At 39.0% G+C, this 23,850-nt stretch overlaps 2 protein-coding genes across 11 annotated transcripts in view; both read right to left on the bottom strand.

Annotated features, from left to right (window-relative positions):
* Positions 1 to 13,813, bottom strand: part of SPIRE1 (spire type actin nucleation factor 1) — a 198,820-nt gene extending 185,007 nt beyond the window's left edge. For 2 of the 5 annotated variants that reach the window (XM_042909576.1, XM_042909577.1), the window contains exon 1: positions 13,265 to 13,813. In XM_042909576.1, coding sequence (XP_042765510.1) covers positions 13,265 to 13,586 — 322 coding nt within the window. In that variant the 5' untranslated portion in view covers positions 13,587 to 13,813. Of the gene's footprint in view, positions 1 to 12,780; positions 12,848 to 13,264 lie in introns of those variants that run through there. The other 3 variants (XM_042909578.1, XM_042909579.1, XM_042909582.1) reach the window with 2 other exon arrangements.
* Positions 13,814 to 15,036: 1,223 nt separating this feature from the next.
* Positions 15,037 to 23,850, bottom strand: part of CEP76 (centrosomal protein 76) — a 35,030-nt gene continuing 26,216 nt past the window's right edge. For 3 of the 6 annotated variants that reach the window (XM_042909583.1, XM_042909586.1, XM_042909587.1), the window contains exon 13: positions 16,453 to 16,542. Coding sequence is in view for 2 of the 6 variants with exons in the window: in XM_042909585.1 (XP_042765519.1) it covers positions 16,453 to 16,542 (90 nt within the window). In the remaining 4 variants the exon portion in view is untranslated. Of the gene's footprint in view, positions 16,281 to 16,308; positions 16,543 to 23,850 lie in introns of those variants that run through there. The other 3 variants (XR_006195036.1, XM_042909585.1, XM_042909584.1) reach the window with 3 other exon arrangements.

Here is a 23,850-nt window from a genome sequence, read left to right as displayed (position 1 = left end):
AACTACCAGACTTTCCCAGCATAGGCCACTTACTGGCTCTTATCTGTATCACTGTCTACCTTTTCTGGCTCTGCTTGCTCATGAGATGAGCAAGTCCTGCAAATGGATTTCGTGGGGCCTGGCTGGTGGAACGAACACCCCTGATTGTCGTCCATCCATGAAGGTAGGCCTCACCATCATCATGGCCACCCTCCAATCTAGGAGTAAGTTTGGTCCAGACCCCACACCCTCCCAACCTGTTCTAGAGTGACCAAAATTGATCTTGTTCTAAAAAGAAAGTTTTAAAAATGTTTTAATTATTAGAGTGTGATTTTTCTTTCTATTCAGCAACCTTAATTAACTAAACTTTATTTCATCTCATTGAACAAAAATCATTAAAGGTCAAGTATTTTCCACTAAAAAATAATTTCAGCATGTTTCCACCAAAACTCAAGTATTATCTTTGTGTATTTTACGTATACAAAATTTATATAGCAAAAAGGTTTAATCTTTTGTGCCAACTCAAACTGGATGGTAATGACAGTCTTACCATCTTCAGAAGAGTTGTGAGGGCAAGTACAGGGTGGAAGGTGTCCATAGCCATTAGCAAGGTTTGCCATGGGAACAGACAGGAGTGACAATACAGAAGCCACATTCCTGACACTCCTGCGTTAGAGGACGGGATGATGGAAGTTGTGTTTCTTTTTGTAAACAGTGTGGATTTGGATTAAAATTTTCCCTGCCGATATTAATTCAAGCATTAGGGGTGCCTGAGTGGCTCACTCAGTTGGTTAAGTGTCTGACTCTCGATCTCAGGTCAGGTCATGATCTCATGGTTCACTGACAAGGTGGGACCTGCTTGGAATTCTCTTCCTCTCTCCCTTTCCCTCTGCCCATCCCCAACTCAAGTGCGTGCCCTCTCTCTCTCTCTCAAAATAAACTTTTAAAAAAATAAAGCATGTTTTAAAAAAAAAGTTAATTGCTTAAATTTCATGAGGCTTCAGAAGAAATCCACTGAGATCACAGCATACTATCACCTTATTCAAGAATAAAGAAGACTTGGAGGGGAACCTCCCCAAGCTAAATTATAAAAAAAGGACTACTACCAAGTGCCAGTTCCAAACATTCCTGTATTTCCTGTCAACTGAAGAATTCTGGTTTTCATGCATTTCATAAGCATTTCATAAGTGCATTCCACTTAGAATCTCCTCTCCCACCCTGGCATCATGTATGAGACCATACTAGCCAACAGAAACCTTGTCAAAGAGGTATCTTCAGGTACTTCTATTCGCAAACGCAAGCTCCTGTAGTTATACTGCCATAACTACCACCCATGTTCACTTACCCAAACATGTTATGATATAAGCTTCAGAGCTGAGAATTAAAACCACACCTTCTACTGCCTACTCCTGTATCTTCCGTGTTACCATGCAACATTAAAGAGTTGATCTGCAGAGGAACTTCGTAGGAATAAATATGACTCCACAGGAAAAATATTTTTTCCAGGCCAATTTAGTTTCTAACAAGTCATTATCTTCCCACCCTATGCTGCCTCTCCTGCTTTCCCAGCAGCCAAGTACCCAGGTGGGAAGTCTGAGAGCATTCCAAGATTCCTTCCTCTTTCTCACCCCCACATCAAACACTAAAGGGCCTGCCGGGGTGCCTGGGTAGCTCAGTTGGTTAAGCCTCCCACTCTTGATTTGGGCTCAAGTCATGATCTCTCAGTTGGTGAGTCCCACATGGGGCTCTGCGTTGACTGCATGGAGTCTGCTTGGGATTCTTGGTCTCCCTCTCTCTCTGGCCCTTCCCTGCTTGTACACTCTCTCAAAAATAAATAAACTTAAAAAAAAACAAAAAAACAAAAAATACTAAAGGGCCACGTCCTGTACTATTTCCTAGATTGCTCTCAATCAGACTCTTTCTCCCCGAGGTCTGCCCTTGTTCAGACCTCCATCATACCATAAATACTCCCAACTGGTTAGGCAACTTAAAGGTTACTACGATCTAATGATAGTATGAAATGCCTGCTGGTGTCTCTGCCCTTGTTTTTAGCCAATTCAATCCATCTTCTACAAAACTCCCATCGTTACCTATCCAAAAAGAGTAATCTGCTTACATCATTTTCCTGCTTAAAATCCTTATATGGCTCTCTATTGCCTATACAGGCTAACATACAAACTCAACAGTGCAGCACAAAAACGTCCTTCATAACCTGATCCCAGCCAACATACCTTTCTAGTCTGTCTCATTCTCCACCACACCCCCACACATCCCATGCTCCAGGCACAGTGGACGCCCACTGCAAGGAAGACAAACAGGTTCAACTTCACGTGCCAACTCCAAATAAGTGGTAGTGGCTGCCTGAAGCAAAGCTGAGAACTCTGAAGCTGCTTATAAATTTAGCAGCAAAAATGCAATGACTGATTAAACAGTGTCTGCTTTTGGTATGGGGAAGTGGGTGTCAGCACAAATGCCATTCTACAATTTACGTACTACTGTTCTTTGAATAGTTCTTCCACATTTCTAAACCTTGTACTTGCTGTTGCTTCTGCCTAAGTGTCCTCCCTTTATCCCACTGCTCATCCTTCAAGGCCTCCAGAAAATTGGTCTCCTCTATGAAGTTTGCCTTACATCACACCAGCACAGTCACCCTCTCCCTTAAGCTCACACAGTTTTCTGTACATGTCTCTATCACTTTAGAATTACTGTAACTGTACTGTGTTAGTTTATGCACCTGTGATCTTCTTGAAGGTATGGGTGCACTTCATTCTTCTTTGTATCTTTAAACCTGGTACAGTACACTTAGAAGGCACTCAAACACTGGTGAAATGAATAAATGAAATCGTGGGATGGGTGATTCTTCTAACATGATATTATCGCTAAAATCCAGGAAGATATGGCCAAGCCCAGAACCAGACAACCTGTGGTGACTGACAGTGGCATTCTACCACTATTCATCACCTATCTTTCTATATATCTTTATCTCTGAAAAATATAAGATATGAGAGAAGTATACTGGGTAGAAACTTGGCTTCCAATTAGACTGGGCCATGAATGGGAAATATGAGGAAAAAAGACAACAGACCCAAATTTTTAAAAATACATTAGCCCAAGTAGCATAAAAAGATCTGAGAGTCAGTCTTCAGAAGTTACATATGGACCAGCAAATCCTGCTATTATTAGTGATATAGCCTTTCCGTAAACATGACACTCATCAAATCCTGATGAAATTCATACTAATGTCCCAGATTGGTTTTAATTCTTAAAATTTGGGAGTGGCATCAGGGAAATGTAAATCAAAACTACGATGAGGTGTCACCTCATAGAAAATGATTAAAATCAACAACACAAGAAACAACAAGTGTTGGTGAAGATGTAGAGAAAAAGGGACAATTGTGCACTGTTGGTGGGAATGCAAACTGGTACAGCCACTATGGAACACACCTCAAAAAGGTAAATATAGAACTACCCTACTACTACAAAAACACTAATTGAAAAGGATACACGTACCCCCTATGTTTATAGCAGCATTATTTACGATAGACAAGATATGGAAGCAGCCCAGTGTCCCATCAATTGATGAATAAGGAAAAAGTGTTACAAACACACAACGAAATATTATTCAGCCATAAAAAAGAATGAAATCTTGCCATCTGCAATGACATGGATGGAGAGAGAGTATTATGCTAAGTGAAATAAGCCAATCAGAGAAAGACAAATACCATATGACTTTACTCATGTGTGGAACTTAAGAAACAAAGCAAATGAGGAAAGGGGGGAAAAAAGAGAGAGAAACAGAGACACATAAACAAAGAAACAAACTTAATTACAGAGAACAAATGGATAGTTCCAGAGGGCAGGTGCTTGGGGGTATGCATTAAATAGGTGATAGGAATTAAGGAGTACACTTGTGATGAGCACTGGGTACTATATGGAATTGCTGAATCACTATATTGTACACCTGAAACTAATATAACACTATGTTAACTAACTGGAATTAAAACAAGAACTTTTTAAAAAATTAAAATTAGGGATGCCTGGGTGGCTCAGTCAGTTAAGCATCCAACTTTGGTTGCTCAGGTCATGATCTCATGGTTCATGGGTTCGAGCCCCATGTTGGGCTCTGTGCTGACAGCTCAGAGCCTGGAGCCTGCTTCAGATTCTGTGTCTCCCTCTATCTGACCCTCTCCCGTTTGTGTTCTGTCTCTCTTTCTCAAAAATAAGTAAACATTAAATTTTTTAAATAAAAAATTAAAATTAAAGGTGCATGTGGGCGGCTTGGTCGATTAAGTGTCCAACTTTGGCTCTCAGGTCATGATCTCACAATTCATGAGCTCAAGCCCCGCATCGGGTTCTCTGAAGTCAGCACAGAGCCCGCTTCAGATCCTCTGTCCCCCTCTCTCTCTGCCCCTACCCCACTTGTGCTCTCTCTTTCTCTCTCTCAAAAATAAATAAGAACATTAAGACAATCTTTTAATAAAATTAAAAAACAAAATGTTTGTGAGATGCAATCATTTTGGAAAAAAACTTTTGGCAGTACCTATTAACACTGAAAATACCCAACTACTATGAACTAGCAATTCTACCTTTAGGTATATACTCAACAAAAATGCTATATTCGTTCACCCAAAGATCTGCTTAATAATGTTCACAACAGCATTTTCCATAATTTCCAATAGCTCAATATCCAAATGTAGGATCCAAAAAATCAAACAACCATGGATAAATTATAGTATATTAATACAAGGGGGTATGATACTAAAATGTGAATGAACTACAACTATATGCAACAATACAGATCAATCTCAGAAAGCTCAGAGAAAAAAACTCACGCATTAGGCTGTATAATACTAGTTGATTCTGTACACATAGGTTCAAATATATGCAAAACTTATGGTGTTATAATTCATGACAGTGGTGACTCTTGGGGTGGTTGCTGACTCAAAGGGTATACAGACAGGTCTGCTGGGATGTTAATAACGTCCTGTTCCTTGACCTGTATTCTGATTACACAGTGTATTCACATTGTGAAAATTCATCATTTATAATTTATGCACTTTTCTGTGAGTTATACCTTAATGAAAATTCGCTTTTAAAATAAAGACAAAATAGAGATATTTACAAATAGCAAAAACTGAGTGAATTTAATAGTAACAGACTTGCACTAAAGTAAATACTAAAGGAATTCTTCAAACAGAAGGGAAATGATCCCAGAAGAAAGTATAGTAATGCAGGAAGAACTACAGAGCATGGGAATGGCAAATACGTGAAAAAATCTAAATGAATATTAAATTGCACAAAAATGATGTCATATTTTAAATCTATGATAAACTAAAATACATGTCAACAATCATAAAACAACAAAAAGAGATCAACGAAGTTAGGATGTTCTAAGATCTCTGCACTGTCCGGAGAATAATACAGCAAGTAGTTTATATGACATTTTAATAAAAATTCAATAATGCATGTTTGGTTAAGATATTTTATGAGCATATCACAAGAATATATTTTATCCACACCCTATACTCCAGAGCAGTAATGCAAATGCATGTTTACAAAATGGACAACTATTTCAAATGTGATCAATCACCAACATTCTGCATGGTTCTACTGCAGCCTCAGGGACAGCTAGCCCTGAGTATCCATAACTACTTATAACAGGAAGGCCAATGATGACAAGATTTGTCCCAAACCAGTTCTTGACCACCCACCTACTCCAGTCACTCCATACTGGACCCCAGGCCACATTTCACTGACCTCCCCTCAGCTCCAGTATATCCAAGTTGATATCCCAATCAGGCTCCCCTGGCTTTAGTCCCCAGGTATCTTTCCCTTCGGGTAAACAGCGTGTACAGACTGCTCTCTCTCAACCTTTGTATTCAACTTGGCTCTGTGGTATTCATTACATAACTGCGGAAAAGATGTGGTAGGCATGCCAGTAAAAGCGAGATACCAGAAAGATACCTCACAAATCTAACAAAGTTTGAACACCAAAAAGAACTATGCCTTATGCTATTTGAATTCTTCTATATTTAAAACAAAACAACACCAGCATCAGCAATCATACCCCGTGCTGAGCTCCTTAGAGGTATGTCTGATTGTAGGGCCAGGACAAAATACATACACATCATAAACCTTAAAGTATCTTGTAGCACCAGAAAGTAAAGATGTGCTCAAAAACACAAAAGGATGGCTGCATGTCAAAGGGACACAGGAGCCAACATGAAGGAGCTTCCAATGGCTACAGCTGGAACAATTTGAGCAACAAAATAACATGGTAATGAATAACGAAGTATAAAATATACATGATTCCAGAATGATATAAATACATAAATGGGGGGGAAAGGGACAAATCTTCCTTACAGAAGAAGTCCAAATAATATTAAGTAGTAACAAAATATAAAATTATATTAAAATTAAGTAATATAAAATTAAGTAGTAATAACAATATTAATTCACCCCTCCAGGAAGAGGCCCCCTTCTCGAATGCAGGCTAGACTTAGTGACTCCTTTCCAAAGAACAGATTGTAGAAAAGGTAACTCTTTAGTGGAGAAACCCAGCAAGTAAGTGCATATCCCCAGTGGTGTCGTGTCAATATCGTATGCCTCCATCCTACGTGATGAGAGGAGCCCCTTTCCCTATGTGGTAATAATTCTTTGCCCAAACACATAACCCCAGTCTAGTCAGGAAAACATTAGGCAAACGTAAATGGAAGGATAGCCTGCAAAACCCCTGACCAGTACTCCTCAAGACTGTTAACTCAGGGGAAACCAGGAAAGTCTAAGAAACCACAACAGACCAGAAGTATTCCATACTGTATTATGGAATAATACAGTATTCCATATTATACAGGAAAAAGGCCATTAACAGAAAAACTAGGGAAATCCAAGTGAAGTATGGAGTTTAATTAAAGCAATGTGCCAGCGCTGGCTTCTTAGTTTTGACAAACAGCACAGTAGAAGATGGTAACATTAAGAGAACTGGGTAAGAAGTACACAGGAATTCTCTGTGCTATCTTTCAAACTTTTCTGTATATCTAAAATTATCTCAAAATAAAAAGCTTATTGGGACACCTGGGTGGCTGTCGGTTAAGCCTCCGACTTCGGCTCGGGTCATGATCTTGCAGTTTACAAGTTCAAGCCCCGCATTGGGCTCAGTGCTGACAGCTCAGAGCCTAGAGCCTGCTTCAGATTCTGTGTCTCCTTCTCTCTCTGCCCCTCTCTCTCTCTCTCTCAAAAATAAATAAACATTTTAAAAAATGTTTATAAAAAACCCACTATTTTTGGTAATAGGCAATGTTTTCCTCAGAGTTTTAAACAAATATCTAGAAGATTGTTTCCCTTTTTTCTACTTAGCCAACAGGAAGCAAGCGGGAAACAATATGGCTCAGATGACACTATCATGAAAGCAGGATGGGAACTGTTGCCATTTTACAGAATTTGTGATGCGGAAAAGTGATTCTGACCTTAGAAATAAAACAGGCAGGGGGCGCCTGGGTGGCGCAGTCGGTTGAGCGTCCGACTTCAGCCAGGTCACGATCTCGCGGTCCGTGAGTTCGAGCCCCGCGTCAGGCTCTGAGCTGATGGCTCGGAGCCTGCAGCCTGTTTCCGATTCTGTGTCTCCCTCTCTCTCTGCCCCTCCCCCGTTCATGCTCTGTCTCTCTCTGTCCCAAAAATAAATAAAAAACGTTGAAAAAAAAATTAAAAAAAAAAAAAAAAGAAATAAAACAGGCAGAGCGTGACTCGTCATCTCTCACCAACATATAGTCCTTGGTAGATCAATGGTTGTTTTCTTCTAAAGATGAGTCATAATTCTTGGTGAGGCTAATGGCTTTCCAAAAGAACCTTAACTTACTTAAGTACCCATATCTGTATATAACCAAACTCTTTCCACTGTTTTCCTCTGCAGAAGGCAGAAACACAGATACAAACCACAAACGCACTATTGCACAATTTCTGCCAAAAATGTCCGTGGCTACTCTCACATAATGCAACACAACTAGAAGTATGTTGGAGGGTAAACTGGAGTCAAAAGTGACAGCAATGTTACTGATTATGGCTAAAATATCTTAATTTTGTAAATGACTACCTGAACATATCACTGAAGCCCCACCCAGGGGCCTAGAAGAGGCTTGTGTAAATAAGTGGGCTCAGGGTTGAAGCTGCACTAGCTTCGTGGTAAACTTTCCACTGTGTTTATGTTTTATCTTCTCTTCTTCAATGTCTAAAACAATTTATTTTTATATCGCTCACTGCTTACACAATAGCAGGAACTCAATTCATGTTTTTAAAATTTAATTACCCAACAAATTTGGACATACTGTTCAAATGGAATAATCCTTACCTATTACTGTGCCTGATAAGACATTTCACCAACCCCTAATACCATCATTCACCCCCAAACTCTACCCTGGACACATACACATAAATCTCAAAAGTTCCTTCCATTTAATGATCAGGATGTGAACACTCAAGAATTATACCAAGAATGAAAAAGAATTAATCTTTTAAAATATGTTTTCACTATTTTAACCTTCTCCACAACTATTCGGTCTCTCTTTAAAATCAAATAGTATATTATTCCAAGACCAATTCTCCCACCAAATTAGCATGAAACTTGCTGAGAAGTTGACGGATCATGTCCTCTTTTCAAAGTCCAAACAAAGCCTGAATGTTTCCTATACCAAGGGATGCCGTTATTAGTATGCACGCAGGTTTTCATTGTTCCTCAAAGGAAAACCTATTACCAATCTAAGATTATTTTAAATCAAGATGTGGTCATTTTAAATGTTCTTTATACATCTACCATTATAGATACATCAAAGATTTTGAAACCAAAATCTGAAATGTTTTTTTTTGTCAGATGAGTATTTAAGGACTAAGAGGCTGCTGAGAGATCATGCAATGGATCTAAGCTCTAATACTGCTGTTATGAATAATTCTTTGTGGCATCCCAGGAAAAAAAAAAGTTTCAATCTTTCAAAGATCTGAAATATAACCTAAATTCCATCAATGACTCTTACTAAATAATGTGTATAGTAAAATGTGTTCGAAATGCCAGTTAGGTACACTGGTGACAAAGAGTAGGCTCTATATGTAGACCCTAAGTGTCTTTAACTCATTTGACAGAGGTGTGAAAGCAAAAACTTCATCAAACTGTTACCAGACAATAAGGTCTTACTATGGCTACAAGTACATAAACATTGGGTAAAATAAAAATGTTAAGTTATCCACCTAAGAAGAATCATAAGCCCTCTTGATTCTAAGCAAGTTTCCTTCTATCATCACAGAAATAGCTTCATAAAATATACTAATTCATGATTTAATCATTTTCACTCTTAAGACATCCTTTAAAGAACTAATATTTTCTTCTTCTTTAATTTATCTCCTTCAGCCCTTTATCACACTGCTTTCATGGCCATGTTAGTATATGGCACTAGATTATATCTGAATGCTAAATAAAATTGCCTATTCCTTTTTTTTTTTTTCCGTATTGGTCTCATTTCCGTGTCTCCCACATCTTTCATCATTTTCCTATTTCTTTTATAAAGTATTTCTAATTTAATTCAAACTGATTGTGAACATACTGGATGTATCAACACTGTTAAAAGTAAACAAGAACTAAAATCAATTACTACTATATTCAACCCCAAAACAAGTTCAGAAAGCATGTGAGCAACATGCATCCCACGCATCTATGGGATTAAGAGGAGCAATACTACTGATAGGGAACCAATACCACTTGTTCATTCATTCAACAGCAGAGGGAACAGTGGCCAGCTGAAAGACTCACTCACTGGAGGATAACCGCGAGGATCCGATTCTCCACTCTGAACACAACCCTGCGTACCACTCATCATCTGCTAGACCAATAGTTCTCAACAGATCACTTTGCCCTCCCAGGGGACATTTAGACATGTCCAGAGACATTTTTCATTGTTATGACTTGGGGGAGGGGATGGGTAGTTAGTGGCATCCAGTGGGTAGAGATCACGGATGCTGCTGTACATCCTATACAGGCACAGGGAAGCCCCATACCGAACTATTCATCCAAAAATGTCAATGGTGCTGAGACTGAGAAACCCTGACCCAAACATTTGTCCCAATTCTGAGTAAAAATGCAGAATTGCAGGACCAGAGGCACCATGGTGGTGTGAAAGGACACAGAATTAGGGGAAAAAGGAAACTAAAACTTACTGAGTATCTGCTACATACTAAGCCTTGCTGTTGTCATTTTACACGCGTCATCTCACTTAAACACTCTCTCGTGAAAAAGTCATCTATTCTCATTTTACAGATGACAAGGCTGGACTCAGGGTGACTATATATGCAGAACTTGAGTGTCTTTAACTCATTAATTAAGGGAGGTTAAGGAAGTTACTCAAGGTTACTCAGCTAGGAAGGGGAGGAATCATGACCCAAATTCAAACCAAATCTGTTTCTAAGCCTAGAGGTTGAAAGACCTGGATTTTATTCAAAGTTACCAGTATGAATTTAAGCAAGTCCCTTAATTTCCCTAAACCTCCATTTGGAAATAAATCAATGGGTAAATGTATGAAAATATAAATGCTGTTGATTGCCAACAACATACATGGTAAATGCCCTACAATGAAAAAGTACTTCTTAGAATTGAAGTGTCATGATTACCATTTTTCCTTAAAAACAATTTATACATGTACACAGTATAAGTTATCATTAATTTTTAAGAATCAAGATTAAGTGCTCAGTTGTACCTTCTGTAGCCATGCAACTACTCTTAAATCCTAGGAGTAAATAAATATAAACAACATTTTGGTATGAACTTCCTAAAGATTTTTAATCAGTCAACCCTAAAATGCTCAAGATTGTATCAACAACTTTGGTTGGGCTCTCTCCACAACTGGTAGCAGAAATCATGAGCAGAACTAAGGAAGAAGATGGGGTGCCTGTGTAGTGCAGTTAAGCATCTGACTATTGACTGATCTCAGTTCAAGTCATGATTTGCTGTTTGTGGGTTCAAGCCCTGCATCAGGTTCTGCGCTGATGGCTTGGAGCCTGCTTGGGATTGGGATTCTCTCTCTCTCTCTCTCTCTCTCTCTCTCTCTCTCCCCATGTCCCTCCCCCCCTCATTCCCTCTCTCTCAAAATAAACTTTAAAAATTAAAAAAAAAAAAAAAGAACTAAGGAACAACACAAAATGTTTATAAATCCATTGCCGCTACTGCAGGGAAACTACTATTCTCTCCGTGAAAAGAGTATTACATTGAGGTCAAGATGTTATCACTCATAGGAATGATGCAAAATAATAACGATAATTCATTTTAACTACCACCAGAATACACCCTTGTCTTTGACAAGTAAACTACTGTAGGTCCATAAACATAACATAAACCACACTCTTCTGGGATCAAGTTCAAGAGAAAGATAATGTAAACTGCTGTTTGTTTCTTCCAGAAGACACCAGTACCAAATGCTACTTCTAAAAGGGGGTTGCAGGGCACCTGGGTGGCTCAGTTAAGGGTGTGATGTCTGACTCCAGCTCAAAGGTCATGATCTAGTGGCTTATGGGTTCGAGCCCCTTGTCAGGCTCTGTGGTGACAGCTCAGAGCCTGGAGCCTGCTTCAGATTCTGTCTCCCTCTCTCTCTGCCCCTTCCCTGCTTGCGCTCTCTCTCAAAAATAAATAAACATTAAAAAAATAATAATAAAATAAAATGGGGTCGCACCCAACATTATTTTCCTTAGAAATGCCAGATTCCAAGGCATGGCTTTGCTGTATTTTATAATAAATTTATCTTTTAATATATTAATACACTGTAAGTAAATTATAATCCCGAGTATTTTCCACTAATGTTAAGTCAAAACTTAAAAACAATAAACACATCAAATAAACTAAAAACTATTTGAAATAAAATAATTTCTAAAGAATTATAAAGACTCAATTTAAATAAATAAAAGTTCTAAAATGTGTTTACCACACACACACACACAACACACACACACACACACAAATTAATGTATTAATGTTCTGGTGGAATTGAAAGAATTGTTATCTATAACCTTGAACGTTTTTTATTTTAAATAAGGATTTGCATTAAATGTCATTTTACTAACTACTTATGAATTACATCTTTCACCGTTAGCATTTTGATACTTTCATCAACTTTCTAAAAGTGAGGGCAGATTATTTCTCTATGTTCTTAACATACTTGCCTCTCAAAAGACTGAATTACATTAAAACTGACATGAAAAACCTATTATCAATCCCTTCATCACCATCACCAAATCTGAGTAAGCCCTAGCTACATATTAACGTGTAGGTGATAATCTTGAAGAATTTACACCAGACAATGACCTAACCAAAATCCATTTTCTGTTTATCTGAAATCCTGTCAACGTTTGACTCGACAAACCTGTTTTTTCATCACAAGAAATTCTAATATGCACGTAAATAGCAGTTGTTTTATAATTTTCAGGAGCTAGATAGAAATCATTATTTAATCTCCTTCCATCTCTCCCAATATAACAAAATTCTCCTCGGGGCTTTTTATATTTCCTAACCAAAGGAATTTGTTGCCAAATTAAAAAAATACTATTAGCTGACTATTCATTCTGAAAGGTGTAATTTTCCTGACAGCAGAATTAAGTATCCTTGGTGAGATCTCACGTGAACCTTTCATAGCACCTATCACACCATAAATGCAACCCCAGTAAATAGCCCTGGCATGTAAGTATGTATACATAGCTTATCACGAAAAGGACCCAACCCATTCCATTTCCCAAACAAGACGCGGGCAGCTGTCCTATGACAGTGTGTACAATTACCAGCACCCTGGGCAGGTCGGATGGCCCAGCCGGAGTGGGGAGGGCGGCGCAGGCCCGCCCAGACACCCTCTTCACAGCCCCTCTTTGTGCCGCTACCCGCCCCCCACCCCCTGCTCTGACCTACGTGGGGCGCCGCTCCACCACAGCGCCAGCACCACCCTCCCCCGCCGGCCCCAGGCCCGGCTCCTCCCGGTCTCCCTTGGGAGGTGGGGGGTCGCGGGGCGGAAGAGCCGGGCCCAGGAACTGCGAGGGAAAAGGGGGGGGGGGGGGGCACAGCGGGGATCCTCCTGTGGGAGGTAAGGGTCGCGGAGAGGGGGCAGGGCCCAGGGACTGCGAGGGAAAAGAGGGGCCGAGGAGGGGTCCTCTCGTTGCGGGGGGGAGGGGTGGAGGGGGGGTCGCGGGGCGGAAGGACCAGGCCGGGGACTGCGAGGGAAATAGGGTCGCGGCGGGGATTCTCCGCGGGGGCGCAGGTCGGCGGCCTCACCCGCAGCGGGGGGCGGCTCTCCCGCGTCGCCGGGCGCCAGGGTGACGGCGCCGTCCCTCCAGACACGGATCTGCGCGGCTGAGCGCACGCGGTGGCGGGGCTGGCGGCGGCCGGCGGCCGCGGCACGCAGGGAGCCGCAGCACTGGTAGCACACGGCCCACGCCTGCTCCTCGTTGATGGGCTGGTTGTAGAGCCTCAGTATCTCCTCCAAGCTCAGCGCGTCCGGCGGGCCGCCCGCCGCCTCGGGGTCCGGCGGCCCCTCGCCACCCGCCGGCTCCGCCCGGGGCTCCCCGCCGCCCGCCGGGCCCGCCGGCTGAGCCATCCCGCGGGTCGGCGCTGCGCTCGGCCGCCGCGCCTTGTGCCGGCGTCTCTTCAGGTCCGGAGCATCGTCTCGGCGCGCCGCCGCCTCCTCATCCCCGGAACCGCCCCGCCCAACCTGGCCGCGCGCGCCGCCGCGGGGGACCAGGCAGGGAACGGGGCTAGGGCCCGGCGGCCGTGGGCGAGCGGAGCGCGGCGAGGACGCCGCGGCCGTCCTGACCAGGCCGCCGCCGCCGCCGGCAGCCCGTAGCGACGCGATGGCGTCCGCCGGCCCCGCCCCGCGCCCGTCGCGCGCTCAGTGCCCGGGCTGCGGAGCCGCCCCTCTAGGGGTCCGCACGACTGGGAGCTCCGGCGCGCGCTGCGCCGCCGCGCTGATCATTCCGACCGCAGCCAGCCCCGCCAAGCGGAGAGGCCGCTGGCGCTGGATCCCCCTGAAATTGGCTCGCCGGAAGTCTAATTAGGAACTCGAACCCAGACTGGAGCGAATTCCTAATGAAGGTCTGTTGAACTGCTGCGGCACCGGCTCCCAGGCCGCCCCGCCTGCCCCCATCCACCGCAGGACCCCTCCCGCAGGGCGCTGATCCCGCGCCTCCTTCAAGCCTGCACGCGGTTTCTCTTGACCAGCCGACTTCGTACTGCGCCCGGCCTCACCCCTTCGTCATGTCCCGGACCCGCCCTTGCTCTTTCTGGAGTAGCTGTCGCCATCAATATACCGTATAATTTATTTAGATGTATTGTTTATTGACTAGGTCCTCCCATGTTCATTGTTAAGTCCCATGAGGATGGAGGCCTTTTATGGGTTTTGCTCACTGACTTCCCCCAAGCGCGTAGATCAGGGCCTGGGATATAAACATTTTGTAAATAATTTGTAGACATTAATTTCGTCATCCTTCCGGATTCATTTTGTAACATTTCTAAAACTCCTCACTAAGTCTCCAATGATCACACCCATCATAGTGCAATTAACCCAGTAGATTCAGACGATGTGGAATTGATATCACAGTGGCAAAATTGAACTGAGGGCAATTAGCCATAGAATTAAAGAAAGAAATACTGTACTCCCGAGGGCCTTGCTGAATTCATTAAGTTATGCAATAAAACATAAGTCTTAGATAAAACAATCACTCATTGGTAAATGAGTTTACTTGGTAACATTCCACTCTGAGGCTAGTCCTGTGTCAGAACTTAACAGAGTTGAAAGCATCAACCAAGTAAGAAATGTATACTAACTACCAATAAAACTTTTAAGGCAGTTTGTGATATTAGATCTCACACTCTTAACAACTGCATCTTGCAGTAGAAATTACAGAGGTCTATTATTTATGCTTAAGATACCACGTAGAGTAGTAGTGGGGAGAAGAGAGAAAATCAAAAGGATATTTTAAAAAAGAGTAAGGAATTAAAAGAGAGGGGAGAAAAAAGCTTCACCCTAGTCACCTTATTATAATTTCACTACAACAGATAACAAAACCCCCCTTAAGTAACATCACTTAATCATAGGTTCATAATTCCATTTGCAAAAATGTGCTATGTGTGCCAATGCCCTGAGAAGAAAGGTCTAATTCCTTATATAGATGTGGAAACAAAACCCCTTGATTTAAAAATGGGAGAACATTCCCAAAATTTGACATTTAAAATGTTTAGATCCTGTGTGAATTTTGAAAATAGAGGGCTTTAAAACAGTCCCGACAATGCAGAAAACTAAATGGTCTACTTTTATGGACACCACCACCATCTCCTGGCTGTATAAGATATTGCTGTCCTGTTTCACTCTGATAGCTACAGCCAACCAAGATCAATTACATTTTTGTTATCTTTACTCCCCCCACAAAAGACAATTTAAGTGAATTAATGAATTGATGAATCCATGAGCCAGTCACTTGCTACTCCTGGCATAGGGCAATAAATAAATCTCCAAGTAAAGGTTAACAGTGAAGGGAAGAAGGGACTGGAAGTGAGAGAAAAATCCAAATTTTACCTCAAATGTTAATATTAAAAGATGTGTTCTTTAAAATGACTCCACAACAGGATTTTTTATCCTTTCCTAAGTGATAATTTTTAAGCATACAAATACATTTTGGTCACAGGAAGATTACATAAAATAGGTGTTGTGTGTGTGTTTTCTTTTTCCAGATACAAAATCATGACTGATATACTGTATTTCAAGTAACTTTCTGGCCTTTGTGAGTTTATATGGAATTAAGTTGAGGCAAGATGACAAGTAGAATGTTGTTTGATGTATGCAGGAAAAAAGGATAAATCTCCAAAATCTTAGCGATCTTCTATTATAAATCTCTTCATTATATAACCTGAACACTTGACACATTTTTGTACAAAGACAGTATACTTCTACTTTTTATATGATTTTCAGAACCCTTTGAAATTTTGATAAGCCCCACGTCCATCATCACATTCTGAGAAGGTGACAGCTGACAACTCAAAGACTATCAGAGGTCCATATATTCTCAGGGCTGAGGCAGTACTGTGGAATGATTTGGCACCTTCCCATTTTCTCATTTTCAATTCAAATTCAAAGATTCAGGTACCTTCTTGTAGAGTATATTTTGTTCCAATTTCTGTCACTGATTTTATTTTTTTATTCTTGGCTTCACCACTTTAAAAAAATTGCTCTATGTAGTTAAAATGTCTGAACAATTCAAATCAACACGTAAATGGCTCTTTCAAAGTGCTGTGAGATCTGTGAAAAATAGTGGCATGTATTACTCTGAATATGATTTTAGTTTTCATTGATTTTGTTGCTGCATTTACTAAAAATCGAATTCTTGAAATTTTTAATCTTATATTTACTTATCATTTTTGCAGGATAAATGTACTTCATGCTTCACACTCTGGACATGCTGGGTGAGCTGCTATGAGTCTTTCAGGGAGCACAATCTGCCTGTGCAGCCCAAGCTTAATCCAGTCACTCCCAGACAACTGCTCCTAAGAGGCACATTCACCTGGAAAAGTGCACCAAAAAGGAAAAAATAGAACAGCATATTTTTTTCAGTGTTTATAACCTAAATTTTCATTGCCCACAATTATACTACTCTATAATCTTAAAAGTGAACATTTTATACTTTCAAAGTGCTTTCTTCAGTTACACAACTTGAAGGTCAGATATTATTATCCTTATCTTACAGAAGATAAAATATAGGACTAGTAAATGAAAGAGATGGGACTGGAATCCAGGCCTCCTGACCAGCTCAGCTCTTTCTGCTACTTACATTGTCTCTCTACATTGGCACAGAGCAAGAAAAAAGTCCTCACACTTCATTCCTCACTCCACCAAGCATGAGTAGTAAATAAAAAGCAGATGTTTTGAATTTGTACATCCCACTATGATCAACTAAACTTTTGCTATTTCAAACACTTTCAAAGAATAATGTGATACCCCATCTCCCTCCATTTGTCCTGGCATTAAGTTTCACCATAGCGGTCATCTCCCGATAGTAATTATCTTCAAGGTGATCTATAATGACTCCATCCCCATCAGAGAATTGCAGATTATCACTCCTCTAAGGAGGCTAATTCCATCAACAATCCTAAGTGCAGTTTGAAATGTGCGTCTTGTAATTTTGGTAATTAAACTGAATATCAACCCAAAATCTTTAAAATTAGTCATGAAAACTAGCATGTGACCTTATACAGAGAACCAAAAGTATATAGACCAGATAAGAATACAACAAAATTGGTTTCTTCTGGTCTGTACTTGTAAAAGAATTAACTTTTTTCCCCAATGCCAAAGATAAATGTTCATTGAGAAACATTTAGAAAATTCCCATGAATACCCTTTTCCTAAGTTGTATTCTAAACCAGTTGTTTGCCACAACATATTCATTCCATAGCATCTAATTTATTCATAAATTTACCTATCCTACTTTGATGAGATCAAGTTACATACCCACTGATAAAAACTGAGGAGAAGTAGAGGAATGAGGTAAAATATCTCAACAGTAGCATATCAGTATGTTCATGAAGGATTTGGGGAAATACTCGGTCAAACAATAGTCATGTTTCACCTTATTAATGTGATTCTCCTTTGAAACAATTACTTTTAAACCAACAAGGAAAGATGGTCTTCTGATTCTGATAGTTAAGTGGAATCATTAGCTTCAATTAGTAAAGAAGATTTGATTTGGAAAAGACCTCATAGATCTAAATCTTAGCACAACACATTATTTTACTTATAAAAATTTGAGTCTGCAGAGGTTAAGTGACTTACCGCAAATTACTGACAGTTGCCAAAAGTAAATATACTTCAAATATACTTCCTTTAACATAAGGTTTTTAGATCCTGTTTTTTACCCATATTACCTTACCTCTCATCAGAGTTCAAGATAGGATAAGCAGTAGCTTATTTCTCAATTCCAATGGAAAATTGAAAAGAACACAAGGCACAAAAATATCTTTATTTGATAGCAAAATTTTAATGTTCGACAACACTTGCTTGAAAATAGTAGAGTTCTCAATAAAACTTTTAAGAAACCAGAGTTTTAGGTTGTGTAAGTTAAAGAGAAATAATCCATTTTCAGACTGAAGTCATACTCTGTTGTTGTTTTTTTCATTGTGAAAATGAAGTCATACTGATGAGGTAAAGCTAAAATATTTTTTCAAACCTCTATATTTAATTTTTGCTGAACTTTATACAAAAAAAAAAAAAAAGTCCCTTTCTTATTGTTCAAAAGATTGTCTTTTTTCCCTAGTGTGCAGGTAGAAGTCTGGAGCTGCTCTTGGCCCTAGCATATTCTATATGACTCTGTGAAAGGCTCATTTCTCTTCCAAGCTTAATATGTAACTAGCACAAAATATGGCTTACCTTTAATTCAATTAAATAAGCAATGAATTAAGCCTTGCTTTGGTAATTTTTGTGGACAGGTATAGGTAGGGCAGGACTCCTTATATTTTAGCAGTGCTTTGCCCCAAACTATTTTCTTAACCTGAATTCTTGTGTCCTCTTGATCCTTTCTTAATAGCCATTAATGGAGTACAATGTCTTTCTTTCTCTTATTTGCTATGCATGTTCATTCCTCATGAGAACTGGAAGTATAAACCTGGTTCCTACTTTTTGTCTAGTAATCATAATCCTTTCTAAGAGATGTTAGAAAAACATCATTGACATTAAAATTCATAAAGATATGACTCCTAGATCTCAACCTAAAACTATGACAATATTTTAAACAAACTTCCTAACACTTTGCTAAGTAATTATCATTTTTCAAGTGCAATGCTGTCATGATGCCATTTGACATTTTCAGTTTTAACTAAATTATATAGTATTCATTTTTTTCTTTGTAGCAGAAGCAATTTTTATGTTGTAGGATTATAAATATTGGGCCAACTTTCCTCAGCTAAAACAGAGCACTAGAGCAAGCACCAAGATAATTTAGGCCAACTGTTCACAACTTTTATTCTGACCTAACACATAAGATAGAGGACATTCGTTTATACAACATTTCTACAAGCATATCCAGGGATATTTCACATTCTCAGCCACCTATCTATATACCTCCACTTATTTCTCTCCCACAGAGGAAAGTTTATCATTATGCGAAAATGAACATGACATCATTAAAAGCCCAATGGTGTAGCGTTAACCCCTTGAATTTGTCTTGTAAAGTAAATTAATACATTAATACTTAAAACTCTTTCAAAGCACCTACAAATGTGTAAAATAACTAAGAGTTTATGAAGTAACATATAGAAGTCTATTAAAAGATCACAAGAGATTATCTAATGCAAAGCCGTAAGTAACCTTGCCATTAAGTTTACCTGTGCAGTTTACGACACAAAAAGTAGCATTTTTCAGTGATTGACCAAATGACAAGAACCTCTTTTACATATATTTAAGAAAAAATATACTATATAAAGACATATTTCAAAAAGACTTCGGGTAATTCTGAAAATGTCTTTGAAAAAGAACCTAATATTGCCATAGAAATTTGCAAAGAAGTAACCTTTGAATTAATTTCTTCTACTATATTTAAAACAACTGCTACTGGTAATGTATAAGCTATTTAACCGATTCTTACTATCAGGTTTATTAAGAACTGAAGATTCCAACCTAACATCTTTGAACTAATCCAAAGACACTAGTTTTAGTAATATATTGCCAGAAAAAATTAATCAAGTTTCATTCAAAACATTATTTATAACTTTAGTTTAAAAAATTCCATATATCACTGGAATTAAGGTAGTATAAAACTAAAGTTGATTCTCATAAGTTAAGATGTATATGAGAAACCCTAGAGCAACTATCAAAAAATAAATAAAAATATAATGACAAAACGGTTAAAGACATTTAAATGCTGCATTAGAAAATATTCACTTAATGCAAAAGCAAGCAGTAAAGGGGAAATAAAGGAATAAAAAAGGCATGAAACACAAAACAAAAAGTTAAATGGCAGACATTAAACCCAGCTATACCAATAAGAACATTAAATGTGAATGGATTTAACAATCCAGACAAAAGGCAGAGACTGTCAGATTGGGGAAAAAAATAAGATTTGACTATACACCATATACAAGGGATACACTTTAAACTGCAAGATATGAATTGATTAAAAGTTAAAGGATAGAAGAAGATATAATCATGTAAACAGCAACCACAAGAAAGTTATACTAATATCAGAAAAAGTAGACTTTAAAACAAAAATATTATTAGAGACAAAAAGGGACATTTTAAAAAGGACATATGCACATGACAATTACAATCATATATATCAAAGCACCAAAATATATCAAACAAAACCTGAAAGGAATGTAGGGAGAAATAAACAACTCAGCAGCAATAGTTGGAGGACTTTAGGGACACTTGGGTGGCTCAGTTGGTTAAGCATCCAACTCTTAATTTCACCACAAGTCATGATCTCATGGTTTGTGAGTTCGAGCGCCACATCAAACTGTTAGTGCTGAGCCTGCTTGGGATTCTCTCTCTCCCTCTCTCTCAAAATAAATAAATTAAAAAAAAAATAGTTGGAAGATTTCAGTACTCTTCTTTCATTAATGACTGAACAACTAGAATAAACCATTAATGGATACATAAACAAGGATATATTTGAACACTATAAACAACCAGACCTAACAGACATCTCTAGAACACTCCACCCAGCAACAGAATATACTTTTTTTCTTAATGCACATGTGAACATTCTCCAGGATAAATATGTTAAGCCACAAAACAAACCTCAATAAATGTAAGAGGATAGAAATAATACAAAGTATGTCCCCTGGCCACAATAGAATGAAATTAGAAATCAATAGCAGGAGAAAAAAAATTGGTTAACTCACAAACATATGGAAATTAACACACTCCTAAACAGCCAATGGGTCAAAGAAGAAATCGAAAGAGATATCAGAAAATACTTTGATATGGATGAAAATGGAAAAAAAAAAAAAAAAAAACATACCAAAATTAATGAGATGCATATGAAGGAGTGCTTACAGGAAAATTTATAGCTGTAAATGACTATATTAAGAAGAAAGAACTCAAATCAATAACCTAACCTTCTACATTAAGATACCAGAAAAAGAAGTACAACTAAACCTAAAGCAAGAAGGACAGAAATAATAAAGATCAGGGTAGAAATGAATGAAAAAGGAATAGAAAAACAACAAAGAAAAATCAGTGACACCAAACCCTAGCTCTTTGTTATGATCAACAAAATTGGAAAAAAAAAGAGAGAAGACTCCCATTAGTAGGATCAGAAATGAAAGAGGGGGCCGCCTGGGTGTCTCAGTAGGTTGGGCATCCGACTTCAGCTCAGGTCATGATCTCACTGTCCATAGGTTCAAGCCCCGCATCAGACTCTGTGCTGACAGCTCGGAGCCTGGAGCCTGCTTCGGATTCTGGGTCTCCCTCTCTCTCTGCCCCTCCCCCGCTCAAGCTCTGTCTCTGTCTCTCTCAAAAATAAATAAACATTAAAAAAAAATTTTTTTTAAAGAAATGAAAGAGAATCATCACCACTAGCCTTATAAATATAAAAAGGATTATGAAGAAATACCATGAACAACTGTACACCCAAATTAGATAACTTAGATGAAATGGATAAATTCCTATAAAGACACACAAACTATCAAAACTGCCTCAAGAAGAAACAGACAATCTGGATAGACCTATAACAAGTGAAGCAATTGAGTTTGCAATCAAAAAACTACTCACAAAGCCCAGGACCAGATGGTTTCTGAATTCTACCAATTAAAGTGAAAACTGAATCAACTTTGCACAAACTCTTCCAAAAAACAGAAGTGAGGAACACTTCCCAATTCATTTTATGAGACCAGGATTATCCTGATATCAAAATCAGACAAAAGATATTACAAGAAAAGTAAATTACAAACCAGTATCTCTTATGAATACAGATCAAAAAAATCCTCATCAAAATACTAGCAAACTGAACACACAGCAGCATTTAAAAAGAATTATACACCATGACCAAGTACAATTTATCCTAGAATTTCAAAGTTGGTTTAACATTTGAAAATCAAGTCATGTACTACATTATATCAATAAATAAGAAACAAAAATCACATGATCATCTCATTAGATGTAGAAAGAGCATCTGACAAAAATCCAACACCCTTTCATAATAAAAATAAAAACAACTAGGAGTTAGATGGGAACTTCCTCAACCTGATGAAGGGTATCTATGAAAAGTTAACATCATAGTTAATGGTGAGTTATTTCTCCCTAACATCATGAACGAGACAAGAATATCTCCTCTCATCACGTCTCTTCAACACTGTGTTGGAGGTACTAGCCAGAGCAATTAGGTAAATGAATGAATGAACGAATCAATGAATAAATGTCATCTAGGTTGGAAATGTAGAAGTAAAACTACTTCTATTTGCAGGTGTCATAATCGTGTATAAAGAAAATCCTAGGGAATCCACTAAAAAACTATTGGAATTACTAAATGAGGTCAGCAAGCTTGCACGATACAAGACGAATCTACAAAAATCAATTATATTTTTAATCACTTGCAATGAACAATCAAACATGAAACTAAGAAAACATTTACAATAGCCATCAAAAAGATAAAATGGGAATAAATTTAACAAAAGTACAAAACTTATACTCTGAAAACTACAAAACATTGTTGAGAAAAATTAAAGATTTAAAATAAATGGGAAAACAAGCCATGCTCATAAATCAAAAGACTTAACATTGTTAAGATGGCTATACTCCTCAAGGGGCACCTGGCTGGCTCACTTCGTAAAACATGCAACTCTTGATCTCAGGATTGTGAGTTAAAGTCCCATGTTGGGGCTTTTAGGGAGAAAAAAATACCAATACTGCCCAAAGCGATCCACAAATTCAAGGCAATCCCTCTTATAATTCTGGTGTCTGATCTTGCCATTTTCAATGATGTAGATGGAGCTAGAATATATTATGCTAAGTGAAATAAGTCAGTCAGAGAAAGACAAATACCATGATTTCATTCATATGTGGAATTTAAGAATCAAAACAGATTAACATATGGGAAGAGGGTGGGAAGAGAAGAGAGGGAAACAAGCCACAAAAGACTTAATGACAGAGAACAAACTAAGGGGTTGACAGAGGGAGGGAGGTAGGGAGATGGGCTAGATGAGTGATGAGCACTAAGGAGGGCACTTATGATAAGCATTGGGTGTTGTATGTAAGTGATGGATGAATCACTGAATTCTACTCCTGAAACAAACAAACTTCTGGTTGTTTTATAGAAACTGACAAGCTGATTCCAAAATTCATATGGAATTGCAAGGGACTCAGAATAGCCAAAACAATCTTGAAAAAGAACAAAGTGGAGGACTCTCACACTTTCCAAATTCATTTTCTTTAAAAAAAATTTTTTTTTATGTTTTTATTTTTGAGAGAGAGACAGAGTGTGAGTGGGAGAGGGGCAAGAGAGAGAGAGGGAGACACAGAATCTGAAGCAGGATCCAGGCTCTGAGCTGTCAACACAGAGCTCGACACAGGGCTCAAACACATGAACCGTCAGATCATGCCCTGAGCCGAAGTCGGACGCTTAACCGACTAAGCCACCCATGCACTCATTTTCTTTTGAATTAAGCGCTACACCCAACATGGGGCTTGAAGTCACAACCCCAAGATCAAGAGTCACATGCTCCACCAACTGAGCCAGCCAGGCACCCCTCATACTTCCCAATTTCAAAACATACAACAAAGCAATGATAGATGATCAAAATGTGTTAGAGGAACAATAAAAAGAGTGGCACAATAACAATAGAGAATCATGACTCTCTATTCCTACATCTTTTGTCAACTA

The sequence above is a fragment of the Panthera leo genome, chromosome D3, assembly GCF_018350215.1.
Source record: "Panthera leo isolate Ple1 chromosome D3, P.leo_Ple1_pat1.1, whole genome shotgun sequence".
Classification (NCBI taxonomy): Eukaryota; Metazoa; Chordata; class Mammalia; order Carnivora; family Felidae; genus Panthera; species Panthera leo.
This window is presented reverse-complemented; position numbering and strand designations above follow the sequence as displayed.